General features: G+C 46.2%; 1 protein-coding gene across 11 annotated transcripts in view; it reads right to left on the reverse strand.

The window, feature by feature from the left end:
• Nucleotides 1–20,813, reverse strand: part of GRB10 (growth factor receptor bound protein 10) — a 192,549-nt gene that overhangs the window by 102,250 nt on the left and 69,486 nt on the right. For 8 of the 11 annotated variants that reach the window (XM_058534809.1, XM_058534807.1, XM_058534800.1 and 5 more), the window contains one exon: nt 4,295–4,385. Coding sequence is in view for 6 of the 11 variants with exons in the window: in XM_058534807.1 (XP_058390790.1) it covers nt 4,295–4,385 (91 nt within the window). In the remaining 5 variants the exon portion in view is untranslated. Of the gene's footprint in view, nt 1–4,294; nt 4,386–4,479; nt 4,503–20,813 lie in introns of those variants that run through there. The other 3 variants (XM_058534806.1, XM_058534799.1, XM_058534808.1) reach the window with 2 other exon arrangements.

A 20,813-nucleotide genomic window follows, 5' to 3' on the forward strand; every position in this document is an offset into this window, starting at 1 on the left:
CTCCATAATTTTGCCATTTTCAAAATGCCATATAATTGGAACCACTGAGTATGTAGCCTTTTCAGATGCCTTCTTTCACTTAACAATATGCATTTAAGGTTCATCCGTGTCTTTTCATGTCTTGATAGTTCATTTCTTCTCACCACTGAATAATATTCCATTGTCTGGATGTACCACAGTTGATTTATCCATTCACCTATCGAAGGACATCTTGGTTGCTTCCAAGTTTTGGCAATTATGAACAAAGCTGCTATAAGCATCTGTGTGCAGGTTTTTGTGTGCATGTAAGTTTTCAGCTCCTCTGGGTAAATATCAAGGAGCATGATTGCTGGATCGTATGGTAAGAGTACGTTTAATTTTGTAAGAAACTGCCAAACTGTCTTCCAAAGTGGCTGTACCATTTTGCATTTCCACCAGCAGTGAATGAGAGTTCCTGTCGCTCCACACCCTCACCAGCATTTGATGCTGCAATTTTTTATATTTTTGCAACACATTATCCATTTCCCTCATATTTTCACATTTATTGGCGTACAGTTGCCCATGGTTTTCTTGTTTTATTTCTTTTAACTCTCTCCCATGCTCTTCATGTGGTTTTCCTGTGCGCCTTTTTCCTCTTGATTATCTGCACTAGAAGTTTGCAGTTATGGTAGATTTTACACAAGACTGGCTTTTGATTTTGTTCCCATTGATACTGTATCATTTCAATAATTTCTGATCTTAATTTTCATAATTACATCCTTCTACATACATTCCTGAGTTATTCAATCTTCATTCTTCTAATTTCAAGTTTTCTTCCTTTTAAATCTCAGAAATTTTAGTCTTGAATACTATTTTAGCAGCATTACACAACTTGCAACCTGTAGTACATTCACTTCTCATCCAGTTCTAAAAAACTGATATTTTCCATTGTGATTTCCTCTTTAACCCACAAGTGAAGTCATGGTGTGCTTTAAGGTTTCCACACACGTTTACAGGTTTTGTTTTGAACTTTTTCTGCTGATGTCTGATTTAATCACAGTAGGTCAGAGACGGTGGCTTACATGAGAGAGATTGCTTAAAACTTAGTGCAGCTTTCCATATATGGTCAACTTTTTAAAAAGCCACGTAGATTTGAGAAAAGAACCCAGAGCCTGTCTGTCAGGTGCAGGGTTCTAGGTATGTTGACTAATTCAAGGCTGTTAATACTGTTCTGGACATCTTTGGAATTGCTCCTATTATCTTATTTTGTATTTTCTATTTGACATTTTTTTTTTCACATCTTATTTTTCTTCCTTTTCTGCTTAACATTGATTGTTTTTATTACATATATATTTCCTTGTATTTTTTTCTGCTAGGTTAGACATTATAGACTATATGCATATTCTTTTAGTAATTATAGTTAACATTTAGTTGCACCCAATATTTTAAAATACATAACTAGGTATATGATTACAGTTAATATTCAGTCGTACCCAATATTTTAAAATACATAACTAAGTATATTTTGTTCTAATGTAGTCTCAAGTTATTTTACATTTTACTTCTCCTAACTGGGGTCTTACTACGATTTAACCACTCACTGAACAACCCTCACTCAGACATACACACATTCCCTATGTCTTATTATCAGAAGTTTTAGTTTAACCTTACTTTAACCACTCATAAGGAATTCAATTTATGACACTGCATCCCTTTCTCTGCACATTATTGTTTCTTATACTCCATGCCTTCCTCCACATTCACATTTCTTCTTCCTGAAGTATAACTTTTAATGATTCTTTTAGTGAGAATTGCCAGGAACATATTTTCCCACTCTTTGTCTGAAAAAGCTTTATTTTGCTCTCACTAGATGTTGGTATAAAACTCCAGATGGACTATCACCTCCCCCACAGCACTTTGAAAACGTCCTGCATTATCTTTTGGCATTTACTGTGCCCAAGTCGGTTGCCAGTCCAACGGCTGCTCCTGCAGGGAAATCTGTTTTTTCCCTTCAGGTTTTCTCTTTGTCTTCCGTTTTCTGGAATAGTGCTAAATGCTTTTAGATGTGAATTAATCTTCATTTTTCCTTTTAGGCTTTGAGGACAGTTTGGGGACTGTGTCTCTCTTCAATTCTGGCCAATTCTCAGCTAGCATCTTTTCAAATTATCCCCTCCGCCATTCCCTCCACTTCTTCTCCTCAAGACTGACTGTCTTTGTCTACCAGTCGTTCGTGCTTTTCCATGTCTCTCTGTGCTTCAGCAAGAAGACTCCAGCTCGTGAACTCTCTTAGCTGGAATCCAGCATTTTTTACAATGCCAATACCTGTATATTTCATTTCCAAGCTTTCTAAGGGAGTCTTGCTTGCACCCACCTGTTCTCGCCTCATTTCTTCCCGTTGTGTTTCCTAGTTTCTTGTCCTTTTTTCCACGTATCATTCTTTCTTTCATCTCCTTCAGCATTACAAACACACTTATTGTGAAGACTGTGTCAGACCCATCTTTAATGCACATGTAAACTGGTGATCTGATGACTCTGTCAGCTATACTTCCTAGTAGGAGATGGCTTCACGTGCTTGGGAACATCGATTTGCAGACTCATTTGGTGTGGGTCGTGCTTTGTTCTTCTGTTCTGCCATCCTTCCCACCTACCCCTCCCTGGGTGGTGGTGGAGGAGGGGTGCTCAGGGCTGCTGCCTCAGGGAAGGATGCAGAGGCTGCGTGGGTTAGCCCCAGCTGCACGCTGTGCCTGCTGTCTGGCCTTGGGTTCACAGGCACTATTTTCCAGGGTCTTTCAAGAGCAGAGGAGCCCCACCCCAGCTGCTGGCTAGCTGCAGTGAGCCTGGCCCTTACCGTGGCCTGGGACGTTGCCTCCACCCATTGGTGCTGCTTTTAGACTTGTAACCATGGGCACTGGCGTTGGCACTGCTCACTGCTCTGTGGCAACGTCTGTCCCGTTTCTGAGCCAGGCTGAGTCCTTTTGGTTTTCCTGTTTCACAGGCTATGTGTGTAGAATTACTGAAGGTTGAAGGGAAAGGCGGCCTGCATCACGGCTGTGCTTACAAGTATGAACTCTCTGGGTCACTGAGCAGAAGCTGAGTTCAACATAGAGACACGTTCATTCATTCCTTGAAGCCCTGCTTCAGGTGCTGCGACAGTCAGATGCCCAGCTTCCCTGCCTGCTGTGTGACTCCTTCCCAGGAAAACGATTAGCTCTCTGCCACACGAAGCCCAGTCCACCTTCTGCGTCACACATTCCCCTTCATGGTACCACCTGAGTAGCTGTGATATCTATGGGATATTTGAACGCACAACTGAAAGGCACAGGATGAGAGATAAGCTTTAAAAAGTTCTTTCGGTGTAATATTTTTCTAGTTTTCTGATTCAAGTATTAACATAAATTTTTATATGAACATTAACACCGACTTGGATTATTTCCGTTTAAATGAGACCATTTGTAAGCAATGAAATGTATTAGGTGTAAATTTTCATAAGTTTCAAAGCCAAAATACTAACAAACTGGTACTCTTTTCTTTGCATCATTTCATTTGAAAGTTTTCTAAAAGATGAGCCTGAAAGTATTCTTGACACAGAAAATCTTGACTATTTTTACAAATCTCCTAATACTTGAAAAAACTTCTTTGACTTCACAGTCAGCTCCCAGCTTTTATTTTTGCTAAATTTCATCTTCTTTCTCATCAAGCAATTTAAAAAATCTGATTATTCTAATTCCTACCAGCTCTAAGTCCTTCAATTTCTTGCACTTAAACTCTCTAATAATCCAAAAGGCCAGCATGTACATTTTTCCTGTTCCCTCTCACGATCAGACTGGCTCCCTTTCTAGCCTCCCATCTTGTACCCAAGCTTGCATTTATTAGACCTAATTTACTAACTCTTGCATCCTTGTAGAATATCTCCTTTCCTTCCCATGATGACCCTATCAGAAATTAACTAGAAGAATTAGAAGGGATCATAGAAAGGTAGAGCAATACCAAGAGTACATACACGTAAAACTTGCTTAAGTGTAAATATTGAAAAGCCAAAATGAAGAGGATTTCACCGTGGAGGAGCCGTCACATGCAACATCAAGGTGCCTTTACGCTGCATCCCGGGATAACTCACATGAAATTGATTTTGAAGTTCGGCTCACTGAAGTCAATTCATGGAAAGGAAACAGGTGAAGATATCACAACCAAGCATTTTTCCCTTTTTCAGAATTTGTTTCCCTTAAAGGGGAGAACTGAGGTCAGAATCTTCTTACATTAGTACCAAAAACAATGTTTTGGAATACAAAGCCAACCACTGTCACACAGCTGTCACCATGCTTTTGTCACTCCTTACCTTGGTGATTCGCGAGCCGGTCAGACTGTACCGGGAAGCCAGGCCCTGCCAGATCTCGAGCCCCGCGAGGAGGCGTCTGCTCCACCTGCTCCTGGAGAAGACAGGAACAGAAGGGCCCTGGTCAAAGAAGCAGGCCACTTGCCGACTTCCACCATCCCCAGCAGTTCCTTTCTTCCTCCACTTACTTCTTTTCCATCTATTTCCTTTTTTGTTTTAAATGACAGTTGTTTAAAATATGCTATAAAAGGGAAGTTAACCATGAAGAGGTATAACCTGCCTGGCAAGGGAGTAAGAAGAAAGTTACTCCTGTTTTTTGGCTTAAATTGCTTTCCCTGAATAGCAATTCAAAAAGAATTATTGTGAAGTGCTGGATTTAAGCAATGAATAGAAATAATTAGCATTCCATGGAGCACATGAATTATCTGTAACAATTACTGGTAATCAAGCCCTAGGCGGTCTGTTACCTGGTAGAGAAACATCCAGAGACTGTTTCACAATGGGCCCCTCCACAAAGCAGAAGGAGTTCACAGTGGCATTGTTTAGACATCAGGGTTAGGACAAAAATTTTAGGCAAAAGTTAAAACAGCAATATTACGACCAAGCCCACACCTCTAGAAAAGTATTTTCATGCGATTATAATCAAGCCAATGAAAGAGACATTAAAACGTGGGAAAAGAAAATGGGCCTTTTAATAATTACACGCTTATAACAAAATATTAGCAGTTACTTGGGGTGGAGACATGTCAAACTTCTCTTACAGATTTAAAAAGGTTTTGAAATTTTTATAATGCACATGTATTACCGCTGTAATTAGAAAGGTTTTAGAACAGTGTTAAAAGTATAAGATCTGCAAGGAAAATCTACTATTAATAATAATAATACATTGGCACTAATACAGTAGCTACCTTCAGCAACCTCATCCCTACCTCTGCAGAGGAACCTCCCGGCACTGCACACTGCTGCAGGTGGAACATTCCCCATGAGCGCGTGCGGGCACTAGCCAACACGTGCATAGAGCTGACTCTGCCAGCTGGACTCCCATTCTAAAGATGAGGACACTCAGACACAGGAAGGTGATGTCCGCCCCACTACCACCAGCCAGCAAGGGGCAGCCTAGGATTAGAACCCAGGCAGCTGGGCTCCAGAGCCCACGCACCTTCCCATCCAAGCTGCCCCCAAAACTCAAAAACACACGTTTATTTTGACAAGGCACTTTATCACTTGGATGTTCCCCAGCAAGTTGCTTCTCTGTGCAGAGCCTTCACCTGCTGGAGTGTAGAAAGGGAAGGGTGACAACTTTACTGTGTGACGCAACGCGCGTGTACACAGGCGGGGGTCTTCACTGGTATGCTGGGGGCCCTCACAGGAGCGGGGAGGCAGAGTGGCAGTGCTGGGGAGAGTCCAGATGCTCACCTACACCCACCACTTAGGAGGAGGAAGGAAGATGCATGCTCCCTGGGAAGGCTCAGCTGCATTCACACCTTCCTCCAGAGAATCTGGGGAAAACAAATAAAGCCCTAAGGTACAGGAGGTATTTTCACTTGCTTCTCTCTCTCTGTTCTCTCCCTTCAAGAGAAATAGCTTTCTTTCTGCTTTTTAATCATAGATGTAATACTTGCTAATTATGAATGTCTAGATGCTAAAGAAAGAAAAGCATAAAGGAAAAAATTAAAATGAACCTCTCACCCAGGGATGTTATCCTCAATTTTTGGTCTGTTCTTTCAGAGAAAAAAAAAATTCCCACACACAGTATGCAATGTTTGAATTATTTATGGGGAGCATAGATGTTATATTTGAATCACATGGGGGGACTATAAACAATCCTGATAAAAAAAAGGAATCATAATCATATGACACATATTATTGCATTTTAACATGTGTTTCTGAAATTTTCTATGGCAACACACCACCTCCATCAGCACCTTCACAGCTCTAGGGGTCTCCACTAAGTGGAGGTGTGACATCATTTCTTTAAACAGTACCCTACTGGTGAACACAGTTTGTTAAGAATGGAAGCTTTTGATTAGGAGAGAGGAGAGGGATTGGTTTGGAGGACACGGTGTCTGGGTGGCAAGAGGAAGGCCACCAAGAACCCCGCTGCGCCGCCACAGATGGAGCTGGGCTGTCAAGGTTAGTGCATAAGGCAGTACCTCCTAGTCCCCCCAACTCAGCGGAGTCTCCCCTCTGGGGCTACCCCATCTAATTTCTGCAATTCCACAGCCAATGTTTCTCCATCCAACTGGCTTTTTACCATTTGAGAGAAGTACTTTTTCCTTCTTTTCCAAATTTTAAAACTACTTGTATAAATTTTTAGAAATACAGAGCAGATATAAAATAAAAATTAGCCTAAATCGTATGACAGTAGGGTAACACGGCATTCTCATGGACTTTGCACCTTTATTACGCACAGCTAGAGACTGCTGGAACATATGGTGTAAACAATTTTGTGTTTTGATTCTTTTCTCCTAATTAACAGCATAAGACATCATTTTGAAACCTTGGTAAACATTTTTTCAGATTCCAAACTACTGTAGTAGACACTTCCAGTCATTTGCAAATTTCAGACAGACAGCATAAATAACAATCAAATAAACACCTTTGTGCATAACACCCTGTCCACATTTCCGACGATTCGCTTAGGATCCCTCGAGCACGACTAGGTCAAACGTCACATGCAGTTCTTCTTCGAGTCCAGGCACATCCTGTCAATCTCCTGTTCACATAGTTCATCCTTCTACTCGAGACAGAGGAGGACGGCCCTTTTCATAATATCCAAGTCGGCTGGCACAGTGACTGGTGATTTTTCTGGAATTCTTTTCTTGCCAACCCCAGAGGGAAGCAGTGGCCTCATCCTGTGCTTTTCATGCAGGTTTTAAATACAAAGGTTGAACACTTGTTCATATGCTCACGAGCCCATGTCTTCCTCCTTTTTGGAGCGTCCTTTGACAGGCCAGCTAGAACAGTGCCTGAGGGCACGAGGGCTTTCCAATCAAACACACCCGTGAACGAGCCACAGCAGTCCCCACTCAGGAGCTCAAGGTTTGGGGCCAGTTATCTGGACTCACTGAGGCAACTGGCTCATCTGTAAATGGATTAAATGACCCTGCAGGGACTGCTGGGAAGGTCTGTTTACAATGTGAAGCACAAGGCCGGGGGCCTAACGGGGTGCTGGGTGAGCAGCCCGCATGGTGGCCTGTTGATGTCCGTGCCCCACTGGAAACTGGTTTGCTTCTTAATAACTCCAGGAAGAGCTCTTCATGTGGTAAGAAATAAGGAAGTTGGGTCATATGTGTAGCAAATATGTTTCCCACCTTGTTTGTCTTTAGATTTAATTATATTTTTCCTTCTCAGAAGTTTAATTCAATGTAGTCAAGTTTATTGAACTTTTCTTTTTGGTTCATTATTTTAAACTTGATAATTGCCTTCATCCTCTACAAAAAAAACTGAAAAACATCCGTTTCTGTTTTATTCTGATTTCTGTTCCGACTTGATGCATCACTCTTTCATCTATCTGACATTTATTTTGGTGGACAGTAAGAGGTGAGACTATAAATTGATATCACCTGGTCTTCCCTTTTGCCTGATCTGGCAGGTCACTTTTATCACATATTATAATCCTGCACACACACGTCTGTTCCTCAGCTACCTACTCATCAGTTCCACAATCTGCCCACTCCCAGGCCAGCACCCCACAGTTTCCACTCTCACAGCTTGCCCACATGTTTATCATCAACAGACACGTTCTTGCTTCTTTTACATGAATTCCTCAGTCATTTTCTTCCAAGCAAACTTTAGAATACTTCCTAGGTTAGCTTATATTATTAAAACTTCTCATCTGGAATATTTACTTATATATAAATGAGTAATTACTACCCATTACTAATACTAATATTGGTAATATATTATCTAATTGGAATCAGACCACACAAACACTGAGAGTATAAGCTGAGAAGCTGTTACCCCACCTATTTCAAGGGTGAAGGGACCAGCCTCCTGGATGCCCACCTTACACAGCCCTTCCCCCTGGGGGTGGCAGTGGCCCCGAGGATAAGCAAGCTCCCTGGGTGTTTCATGTGCACACTCGAGTCTGAGACCAGTCATCCCCTCCACACACGCTTTCCTGAGAACTCCTCCTGCCAGTCACAAGCAAACCGGACCCCACTGAGACACATATTTGGAAGACAAGTAACTTGCAAACCAAATTTAAGGCAATCTTGTCTAAACAGCATCGCCAGAGTTAGCAAATAAAAACACAGGCTGTCCAGTGAAGCTTGAGGTTTCAGATACACAACTAATAATTTTTTTCGTATAAGTATGCCCCAAATATTGCATGAGACTTCTAAAAAAAAAGTTGTGGTTTATCAGAATTTAACTGGGCCTCCTATACTTTATCTGGCAACTCTATACCTAATGAACTGTCCAAAATCTGGCAGGTTTGGATGACAAATTAAAGCAGTAAGAACAAAATCTGGGCAAGTGGCTTGTTAGTATATAAATCTCCCAGGTCAGAAAGGAAACATACTCTTAAAACTTCAACAGATAGAAGCTGCAGACAGGAATCCTGTTATCTTGAGAAGCGAAGACAGATGTAATAGTATGAAAAATGTTGGCGTGTGTAAAATAAAGCCAAAACACAAAGGCAGCAGGGAGAAGTTAATCACCACGGCATAGAAAAAAAACCTCCTGAGAGGGCCGGAAGGTCCAGCACAAACCTCCACCCACTCTTCAAAGGCAGACAGTGGCACTTCCCCAGGCACAGGGACAAGAGTAAAAGGCTTGTTACTGTGCTGGCGTGGTCTCCTCTGGGAGGGAGTTTTTGTCTGTCTGTTTTGTTTGTTTTGTCCAGGTTCTTGAGCCTCCCCCTGAGGGTCAGGATGCAGGGTGGCCTGGCTGTGGCCCGGGGCCAGGACTACAAAGCCTGTCCTCTGCAGGGCAAGTCGAGGACTCTTCCGTGAAGGTGGCTCTAAGCAGCTAATGCTTCTTTAACACAGAGCCCTTAATCACTAAGCTGTCTACCTCTAGGGAAGGTGGGAGCCTGGGAGAGTGACGACTGAGCCCCTTAACCAAAGCTGTGTGACTCACTTCACTATTTAGCGCTGGACCCCCAAAACAATGTGCCTTTAGAAATACTTTCCAAAGTCAGAAGCCGGCGTCTAGTGGGGCGGGGCAGAAACACTGCCTCCATAAAGATGAAGAAGAGCCACCTCCCACAGGGGTGACCTTGTGCTAAGTGATCTCATTCAACTCAGACAAAGCCCTCCAAGCTGGGCGTTGGTGAGGGCTGGATCTGCAAGGGTGGCTTCAGCCAGCACCCTGGTCCTCAGGCTCCGCAGGGCTTGGCAATGGGGCACAGACAGGAGAGGGTGGGACAAGGGACTAATTTTACAACTCGGCAGTGCTGTTCCTCTAGAAAGTTCCTTCGTGAGCTACACTCCAGGGGTTGCAGGAACAGCCCAGCTTGCTCCTTCAGGCCTCTTACTGGCCCCAGGCTAGAGCAGCAAGCTGGCTGGTTCTCCGGACCCCTCCAGCCTCGGGAGCACCTGCTGCACATTGTGCACCTCTGCTGATGGACCAGGTGGCCCAACTTCCCTCAGACAGAGAACCCGCGGTGTTAAAGATGATACATACAGAGTGACTCAAGCCGGGGTCTGGATTCGGGAGCGCCTGGGGACAGGGCCCGAGTGCCTGTCTGTTAGGGCAGCAGATGTTGACGTGAGGCCAGTCCCTGGAGACTCACCTGTGAGAAATGCAGACTCCCAGGCACGTTAGCCCTGCTCAGTCCCAACTTCGGGGAGTGGGGCTGTCTGAGCTCCTCACCTTAGGTGACCCACTTACACGGAATATTCTAGGGGCCACCTTCCCGGTTCAGTTTTCCTCTACTCCAAACAGACAGATCACAGCCCGTGTGTCTCCCCATCCTGCTCTGCCTGTGAATCCCTCATTATCTGGACTGTTCTTTGCCCTGCCCCCCATGCATACCATCCACTCATCCTCAAGGCCTAGCCCAAAGCCGCCTGCTTCTGGAGCTTTCTGGGACGGCCCAGATGAAAATGGTCTCTTATTCCCTCATCTGCTGCTTTAATTCAAAGTGGGAAGAAGGGTAAGTTGACCAGTGGGCACCCTTTCTCCCCTGGACAATCGGTCAATGCAGAGTACCCTCATGACCCCAGCCCAGAGCCCAGCCTCACCCCCAATCTGGGGCAGGGACGCCTCTGCTTCTGGGTGAGGAGGTGAGGGGGAAGGCCCCGGAATGGAGGGAATGCCACGGAACACTGTCACCAGGGCACACCCACAACCTGCCAGAGCCCACAACAAGACAAGCTGTGTTGCAGTGAAAAGCATCACAGTGCAGCCTGGGCACAAACAAGACAAGAGGCCGATTTCCACCTGTCCTCAGCTGGCACTCGCCTTCTGTGCAAGGAGAGCATCTAATGAATCCTTGCCTCAGCTGGCTGTTGAACAGCACAAGATGCCCAAGAGGAACACCACTCAGGAGACCAGAGACTGTCTACAGTTTCCTTATCTAAAAAACGGACCAACGCATGCCTCAGAGAGCAGTTGATGGAATTCAGTGAGACAGGAGTGTAACAGTCAGCCCAGCATCTGCCAGGTAATGAATGGGAGCATAGAGCTCAAGGCCTATTCAACCCACACTCAGGGGTTGAATGCCAGTTTCCTACCTGCTAGGGGGTCCTGTGACTTGAGGCAACTTCCTGCAGCTTTGTGCTTCCTTGGGGCAGAACAGCAGCTTCTGAGGTCGGTGTGAGGACTCAATTAAATGTAAATGAGGGCTTGCCCAGGGACTAAAGCTACCAGGTGTTCAGCAAACGGCAGGTACTGACAGTGGGTGCTAAACAACAGGGACAAGAAGTCTGTACAAGAGTCTCCCTCCAGTGGGCGCCACAGGGCTGTGTCCTCGGCCTGCCCTGTGCACAATCTTTTCAGGGACCTGAATACTGCACAGAAGGCACCCTTAATAACTTTGCTAAGATAAACAAAGGTCAACAACACAGAGAACAGAACGAGGGGATCTGAAAGGTCTTTGACCAGAGAGAATGCTCCATCTAAACCTACTGGCTGAAATCTTAACGTAGATAGACTTTAAATGCTACAGGTACACAAAACCAACCGCCCAACAACGTGTGAGAACGGTGTGGGGGAATGGGCAGTCTAGGACGCCTGCCTGAGGGTGTGGTTATGAGAAAGCCGGAGGGGCTCTCCCAGCCCTCCCAGCCTTCCTATAGCTGTCCTGTACATCCTACCATCATGCCAGGGAGAGACGCCGGGTCCCGCCCTCCAGGTCCTGGCAGCTCCAGGCTTTCCTCCAGGCCTCTTCCCACCAGGTAGCCCCCTCCTGCCCACCAGAGCCTGCTGCCCAGTGAAATCGTGTACAACAGGCCGATGCTTCTGAAGATCATCATGTGAAATACAATTTGCATTAGTTTTGTCATTTCACACAAGACGCAGTTAAAGTTGTAAAAGGAACCAAAATGAAAATCCATTAATCTATGAGACTGCTGCCTGAACGAAGAATAAGTGATGATATTCTCTGCTGTTCTATATTATCTGCAATTCTACAAGGGGGATCCATCATCCTACAATCTGCTATAAATTCCCTTCTCTGTCCAATGCCCACTGCTGTCAACTGTATGTATGTCTTACTCTAGAACTTTCAAACATATACAACAGTTAGGTGTAATAAAAATTTCATTTACCCTCCCCCAGCTACTCAAACAATTACTAATTTTTATTAAAAATGAATGTAAATACAGCAGTGAATTCTATTGCAACTCCTGGGGACCAGGCAGGTGCTAGACCATTACTGTATTCTCATGTAAATTCTCTCTTGAATAGGTACTGTTATGACCCCATCCCTACAGATGAGGAGACAGGGAGGAGGGGACTGGCCCAGGCACCACAGCAGATAACCCTGTGGACCACACGCAGGCTGACGGGGAACAGTTCTCACCAGTACTGAGATACAGCTAGCTGGCCAATCTGTCACTGGACTAACCATCATGCAAATTCCTAACACATCCGAAAACTGGGTAAAAGCTGCATTGTCACTACTCCACATTTTGCCAGTTACAAGGACTGCAAAATTAGCCCCCTCCATGGAAATAACACTCATAATAAAGGACCTGGAGACATTTTTTGCCCAAAATGACACCACCTGTTTAGATACAAGTCTTTACGTCTATGCAAGAGCACAGGGTACAAGAGATTTATATCCAACTGACCCTAACACCAAATCCCAAAGTTGGCTTCACTGTTTCCAAGAGCCCGCAATGGGAGAAAGAAAACTCGGGCACACCAGCATTCTATATCAAGGAGTGAGGGCGAGGCTTTCCATTTCTATTGTATTCATGTAGGCTGCTGACTCTGACATGAAAATACCTGGACCACCTCTCATCAAAACACAGAACACTTTTCTTCAAAATAGTCAGATGCCAAGAGTAGCAGGTTAGGGCATTCTCCAACGCAGGGCACAGAAACATCCATTTCAGTTATTCAAAGGGGAGGGGAAGTCCACCAATCTTTCATTTTTTTAAAAACCTTTATTGAGACATAAATTACATAACATAAATTTCATGTTTTAAGTGTGCAATACACGAATATTAGTATAATTACAGATCTGTACAACCATCGCCACAATCTAAATTGAGAACATTTCCATCACCCTACAAAGAAACCTTGTGCCCAGAGCCTGTCAGTCTTGACAAATAGCTTTCCCAAAATAAAATGCCTTTGCCAAGTCGATTTTGCTCCCATCTTTTGATTTGGCATTCCCACGTCAATGAGGTAGCTCAGTCTAATGGTGAAGAGCACTGGCTCTAGAACTTCTATCAAGGAGTAGCTGAATGACCTCAGGGAAGACACTAAACCTCCCTGTGTGCAAGTCACCTCAGATGACAGTTTGGAAGATTTAGTGTGATCAAGCGTGTACAGCATTGCTCAGAAAATATAAGCTGCTATTCTCACTACTACCACTATTAATCCTGCTGTTGCCACCACCTCTGCCATCTCCTCCACCACCTCCTCCCACCAACTGTACCTTCTCCCACCACCTTAGGACCTCCACCATCACCTCCATCACCTCTACCTCATGTATCACCTCCACCTCCTCCATCACATCCTCTCCCTCCACCACCTCCACCTCCTCCACCATCACCTCCATCTCCTCCATTACCTCCACCTCATGCAGCACCTCCACCTCCTCCATCACATCCTCCTCCTCCACTACTACCTCCACCTCCTCCACCATCACCTCCCTCTCCTCCATTACCTCCACCTCATGTATCACCTCCACCTCCTCCATCACATCCCCCCCCTCCACCACCTCCACCTCCTCCACCATCACCTCCCTCTCCTCCATTACCTCCACCTCATGTATCACCTCCACCTCCTCCATCACATCCCCCCCCGTCCACCTCCTCCACCACATCCACCTCCTCCACCATCACCTCCATCTCCTCCATTACCTCCACCTCATGCAACACCTCCACCTCCTCCATCACATCCTCCTCCTCCACCATCACCTCCACCATCATCTCCATCTTCTCCATCACCTCCACCTCATGCACCACCTCTACCTCCTTCATCACCACATCCACCATCACCTCCACCTCCTGCACCACCACCCCTACTGCCACCACCCCCAAGATCTCCATCTCCACCTCTTCCATCACCAACTTTAACATGAAGATCAGGAAAACGGCCACGTGTGAATAGCTGATGCTACAGCAAACCTAACGTACATATATGATTATATAACGGAAATTCAGTTAACATCTCTTCTGATTTCTTTCAGTTTTCTTTTTCGTGAAGTGAGTCCAATCAGAAGTAGAAGCTGACAGGACAGCCTCTTATACTGGCCCCTGGGGGCAGGCATTGCAAACACAGGAAGGAACATGTCCCCCAAAGGAGGCTGGATCCCAAGCTGCACACCTAAATGAGTCCCTGGATGTAGACTCACTCATTAGATCGTATGAAGAAAATAATAGTAGTTAATGAAAAAATGAACTCCACAAAGAGTTCAAAAGGATAAAGTGGCCTTCTCAACCCTGCCACCACTTACTGCCAAAGTGGAAACACTCAGCAGACACAAACTCACAAGGCCTTCACCCTCTCCTAGAACCCCAAGAAAGGTTCATGTTGGAATTTTCAAATCTACCTCACTGCAAACACAGAAATTAAAGTTCACAAACTCCCAAAGCCCGAACAAGAGGCCGCACATCTTTGCTACACTGCTGCAAGTCACAGCTGGTGATCTTCAGGAGCCCAGCAACTCGCAGGCAAGGCAGTGGAGGTGCCAAGAGAAGGCAGGTTTGCTCTCAGTCTCCCTGCTTCGCCTGAGTGCCCCTCCTGCCGCCGGGTGGTCCTGTGTGATGCAGACCCATGACTGCTAAGGCTGGTCCTCCAACCGACCCCTTATTCCACATCACTCACAGTGTTCTACTTCCTTGACTCAAGCTTGATCCAGAACCCTGCCATCTCCTCTCCAGCCCCTTAAGGAAACATCGACTTTTCTAGTATTTAAGGTCTTCTGACTATATCCAGGTCTTTAATTATGGATATAACTTGTTGGGAGGGGTACCACACTGACTCAAATTCAGAACTAGGTAGAAATGACTAATAACCAAGACCAGGTTTTGCTGCCAAGAAGGGGCAGCTATCACTCAGAGAGGTGGGAAACACCAACAATTTCACGATTTACTATTTTACAATGGGTCTGTGTCTTAGGACCTCTAGTGAGAAGTGGGGAATTCCTGCCAATATAATTACTGTGGCTCAGAAAAGGAGCTATTTCAAGTCAGCGAAATTCTAACTAATAAGAAATGTGATGTCACAAACACTCCATTTAGTAAATGATAGCACAGTGTTTCTTGCACCAATAACTCTACTGTCCATTCTTGCTTTCACATACGGCTGAAGGTTTTCCAAAATTACTAACTTATTGATTTAAAGCACAACTGGTGCTGCCTGTCAAAAAATAAGAAGTTGGCATCAATTTTGTAACAGGTATTTTGTTGTCTCATGGGATCTAGTTAACTCTCCAGAGTGTTCGAGATGCAGGAGACAATGGTCACCGGGATTTCCCTAGGCTCTCACAGAAGAGCACCCGTTCTCACCCACCACGGCTGTTTGCCCAGGTGTGGGGAGGCAGAGTGCCAGGGACTCCCTCCCTGCCCTCCCGGGGAGGAACCCAATGAGTCAGGGTCAGTGAGCACCTTCCTAATGACCCGGTCACTCAGCTCTGCCTAACTGCCCAAACACACACTATTCAACAAAGCAGAGGAGCAAATACAGTTTTATATGTGACGTGACATAGGAAGTACTAAGGCCTCCGTTTGTTCAGCATGTCTGCTCCAGGCACAGAATGTGGCCTTACGTTCTCCTTCATCGGTCACTCCACACCCTCTTGGAGGGAGGCGTTACTATGATGGCCCATTTACAAGAGGACGAAGAGAGGCTTGGTAGCCTGACAAGTGTGTAGGCTACAGCAGGACAAAGTAGGACATCAGATCTTCGGACGTGAAGTCCCACTTTTTCCATCACTCACTCCATTTGTTCTCTGGAACCCCCCTCCCTTGCGAAAAGGAAAATGAATAGAGACCAAATCATCCACATGTATTAACATAACGTTAATTTGTTTGAACAGTCAGCAAGTAGCAATTATTTGACCAATCTTCAGCTCTACAGTGACTTAGTCTGGGAAACAAGACAATACAGAATCTCTAACTGCTCAGTTAACAATGCTGACAATCACAGCCTTCAAACTGCTATGAGAGGATCAGTTAAAATGCAAGGAACAGTATGAGAAGAATCTGATAAACAAACTACAAACTTCCAAATGGAATAAAATGTGTTCTGATTTTGGCCACAAGGAATTCTAGCCAACCAGTTCTGGAAAAAGGGGAGTGACCCCAAGCTTCCCTCTCTGGGGTTTCTACTCCTGTCCCTGCCCCTCCCCATCACAGAAGATGACTGCATGCACTGAGCCTCAGGGAAGCTCAAAGGACCAGGCCTAAATGCCACCCATGGGCTGAATCCCTCTGAGAGGCAAAGGTAATCTGCTCAACCAGCCACACACAGACCTCAAATATAAAAATGACCAACTAAAATAGTGATAGTTAACAAAAGGCAGTGGCATGCTCTTTAGAGCACAGCTTTGAAGCTGGGAGATCTGGTTCGAAACCTTGGTGTACCAGCCAGGTGGTGACAATCCCTTAGCGTCTCTGAGCTTCAGATTCCTCGTCTAAAATGAGGATCACAATCCTGAGACCTCCTTAGTCAGGCGCACAGAGCCCCTGCAGTCACGTGAACTCGACATCTTCAGCTTGAGTCTTCTCACTTTCTCTCTTGGCACAACCACTCCCTGAAATGTCTACATTCAAACCCAGGCACCAAAAAACGTACCGTGCTGTTGTAAGGATTAACCAAGACACGGCTCTTTCTATCAGAGTAGCCGGCACGTGGTAGGCATGAGGCACACCCACACTCTGTTCCCCCAATTAGCAGAACGAGGAGAGGTACCTCTTCCTTGAACTTTTTCAACAATCATTTCAGAATTTGGAAGGGGTTCTTACCGTCCTGGTTGACCAGGAAAAGGCCCCAGGGTTTAATATGATGTAATCCCCAGTGGTGGCTCTTCCTCATTTCGATGTGCCTCTGGCAAGCAGAGGGCAGAAGGCACAGGGTGAACAGCAGCCTGCGGCCAAGAATCTTGCGGTGGAATGAAGTAAGCTGGGTCTGGCCCAGAGCTCCCGCATGGGTTCCCACACTGCACCTGGACCAGGTATGATAGATCTTCAGAGGCTAGGTGTGAGATAGAGCAGGAAGAGCACAGAGAAGCTTCTAGAAGCATGCTGAAGGGCATAGCTGACAAGTCAAGGTGATGCTCCCTTGAGGTATCTTCCACAGAGCTTTGTGCAAGGCAAGTGGTCAAGACAAAAGTGAATGAGCAGCAGGGATCCCAGAGTACTAGAAACTCAGTACTCCTACCCAAGAGCTTGTTCCTGCGAGACAAGCCCTGGTCAGCCCTCGCAGCAGGGAGCCTGCTGGGGCCTAACCTCGGAGTGGGTCACAGGAAGCTGGTTGTCATGTCTTCATGTATGAAAAACCTTACTGTGGCGTGAGCCAAATGTTTATAAATTGCCAGTGTGACAAACTCTGTGATTCTGAGCAAATTACTTCACTTTCTTTGCCTGTTTCCTCATCTAGAAAGTGAGGTCTTTGGACCACGTGATCTCTGTATTTCTTTTCAGCTCCAAAGCTGATTCTGTATACTACATAAAAATGTTCTGAGGCTAATCTAGTCCTAGAACGGTGGTTAAAATAAGATGATGAGGGACTTCTGTGCTTCCAGTCAAGAAGCACTATCAAGGACCAGACGACCCTCTCTCTTAAATAACTCAAAAATTTTCAGATGGTGGACAGCGGGCAGCATGGGACAGTAGTCCTGAGAGGAAACAAACACGGTGAGCCCTACCAGCGCCCCACTCGCTGCCTGGACAGCGTTTCCACTCTGCGGCACAAGGAAGGGGATCCCATACAGAGCCTGGCGATCCTTCTAAGGAGACAGAATTCAGAGTCCAGCGAGGCCGGGGCACTGAGGAGAGCGCTGAAGAGCTGCAGAGGGTGCCCTGCACATTGTTAGCTGAGTATTGATAACTGCATGCATGTAAGGAAACTCTCCAGGCAGGGAAAGAACCACTGGAAAGAAGCGGGCAGAACAATCCCCAGAGCTCACACAGGTCAGGGCCAAGTCTGTGCTCCCTCAGCCAGAATGGAAAGCTCCATGGGACCTCCATCGCATCCTTAGAAGGGTTTTGCCTCAAGTGAGGACAAATTAGGTCTAGATTAAAAGCAATTCCAAGCCCAGCTAATAAAGTTTAAAAGCAAGCTTCAAAAGGACCAAACTGTTTCCAAGAAGCCTAACTGTTCCCAAAATAAATACCCCAAATATTTAGAAGGATACCAAAAAAACCAACACTCAACCATGTACAATTCACGTCTGGCATTCAATCAAAACTATCAGGCATGAGAAGAAAATAAGATCCCTAAATGATAAGATAAATCAACAAAGAGAAACAGACCTAGAAATGTCAAAGATGACAGAATTAGAAGACAGGTCTGTTAAAACAACTAGGAAAGGGGTCAGCCTGGTGGCGCAAGCGGTTAAGTGCACACGCTTCGCTGCGGCGGCCCAGGGTTCGCCGGTCCGGATCCCGGGCGCACACCGACACACCGCTTGGGAAGCCATGCTGTGGGGGCATCCCATATAAAGTGGAGGAAGATCGGCATGGATGTTAGCCCAGGGCCAGTCTTCCTCAGCAAAAACAAAAAAGAGGAGGATTGGCAGATGTTAACTCAGGGCCGATCTTCCTCACACACAAAAAAAAAAAACTAGGAAAAATACACTCCACGTGTTCAAAAAGGTAAAAGAAAGCATGATCATGATAAGGAAAGAAATGGAAGACATAAAATGACCAAACCAAGCTCCAGATATGAAAAACACAACACGTGAGATAAAAATACACCAGATGGGATTAACAGCAGATCAGATACTGCACCTCTTCTCGACTCTCCCGCCATCCCCATGAGCCGTCGCAGGACAGGCCCCCGACGCTCCCTCTCCACTGAGGGCTGGAGTAGCCCGGGGTAGGCGAGCTCCACCAAGACAGAGCAGTAGAAACTCTCCAAAAGGACAAACACAGAGGAAACAAAAGATGGGAAGATCACGATCAATTTCCCCAAACTATGCCCAATGTGGGGGGAGGGGGAGGGACTCAGGATTGGGACCAGACAGAGCCAAGGGTGAACCCCGCACCTTCCACTTTCTGGCTCTTTGACCTGAGCTAGGTAAGTCAATAGACATCTCCGAGCCTCAGCATCATCAGAGCTCAATTTGGATAATAAGACCCATTTCGAAGCGTTTGCTAGGAAGACTGAGTGAGATGAAGTGTAAAAAATCCCCACACAAAGTAAAGGCCAATTCCTTTCTCAATCCCCAAAGAGGTGATATCCCACTTTGTTACCGCCTCGTATAGGTGGGAGACGGGGAGGGTCAAGAGGAGACGCATGGAGGGTCTTCACGCTTCTTTCAGAGTTGTACACACTCGTACACACTGGAAAAGCAGCTGTAAATGACAAACGCCCGAGGAGGGACAGGCTCCTCCAGCTTCAACAAACAGCAAGGGCGTTGGGGCCAGCTGACCTCCGCCGCAGAAGGTCCAGCTGCCAGACTGCGCGCTCCCAGTCTTGTCACCAAAAGGAGTTATGCTTGCCAGAGAGGACGGAAGCGTGCGTGTGCGCGGGCGTGTGCATATCATTTGTACCACGTGTGCAACACAAGCGCTACAAATCTAACATGTACCGAGCACAGACAACCTACAGACACTGCACCAGCCCTTCCTGTTTCCACCATCGAGGATACGGAACATTTCTCCACCCAAGGACTCCTCCCCGAGTTACGAACTTGTTCATTTGAAGCAGGTCTCAAGACTATCTTCCCGTGTCGGTGCACCTCAACCAGGCATCTGAGGAGACTGCTCGTTCACATCTCTACCTAAGGTCTCCTCTCCTGCTCTAAAATGAGTTTCCTGGGCTAGCAGGTCCCAGGACTGTCAGATACACATATCCGTTAACCCTCCCCAAGCACCAGTCTCTGGGAGGAGCTGTGAGGAACTGTAACAAGGTCATGACAAAGCCGGCACGTGACTCGACTCCAAAACTACTCAAAACAGAACTGCTGAGAACAAAGCAGGCCCAGCCTTGATCACCCCAGCACATGACTCCTCTCTCACTCCAGGAAAGCCCGGAGTCTCTAAGGAGCACAGCGAAACGTTGACACTCGGCCTGCACAAATGTTACGGCCCAGCAGACGATGCGCCGGACCACCAGATGGGGTGGGGCTTCCCGAGCCGGGAACGGAAGGCACGTGCAACAGTGTTCACCGGGGCAGAGAAAAAGATACGACTGACATAAGGATAACACAAAAGGGCAATCCACGCCTACTCAAAGGCCGGAAGCCTCGGTGACCAGGAGGATGGTGAACCGACACAGAAGGAGTGGTGAGGAAAGGCTAATTCGGGTAATAGGAAGATGAATTAGATTTGAAACTTCTGTATTTTGAAGTGCTGGCATTACACTGGTCCCCAGAAATACTTCAGCAAACGCCAGTCAGCAGTCCTTCAGTGAGGTACCCCAACCGGAAAGAAGAGTCAGCCTCAGACTCACCCTCATCCAACTCTAACGGGTTACCAAGTCCTGCTCACCCGGCCAGCTGAACCTCCTGCAACCCAGGCTTTTCTTATGGCCACTGCAGCATCCTGAGGGCAGGCCACTGCAGCATCCTGAGGGCAGGCCGCCCCACATCTCACCATGCACCACCGACTCTGAGAGTCACTGAAGAGTCACCGTGCTGTCTGAATCACACTCCACACACGGGAGACAGAGGATTGAGCCCCAGGGACCCGTGAATCTGCATCCTAAATCCTCACTCTACACCTAATAG

The sequence above is a fragment of the Diceros bicornis genome, chromosome 41, assembly GCF_020826845.1.
Source record: "Diceros bicornis minor isolate mBicDic1 chromosome 41, mDicBic1.mat.cur, whole genome shotgun sequence".
Lineage (NCBI taxonomy): Eukaryota > Metazoa > Chordata > Mammalia > Perissodactyla > Rhinocerotidae > Diceros > Diceros bicornis.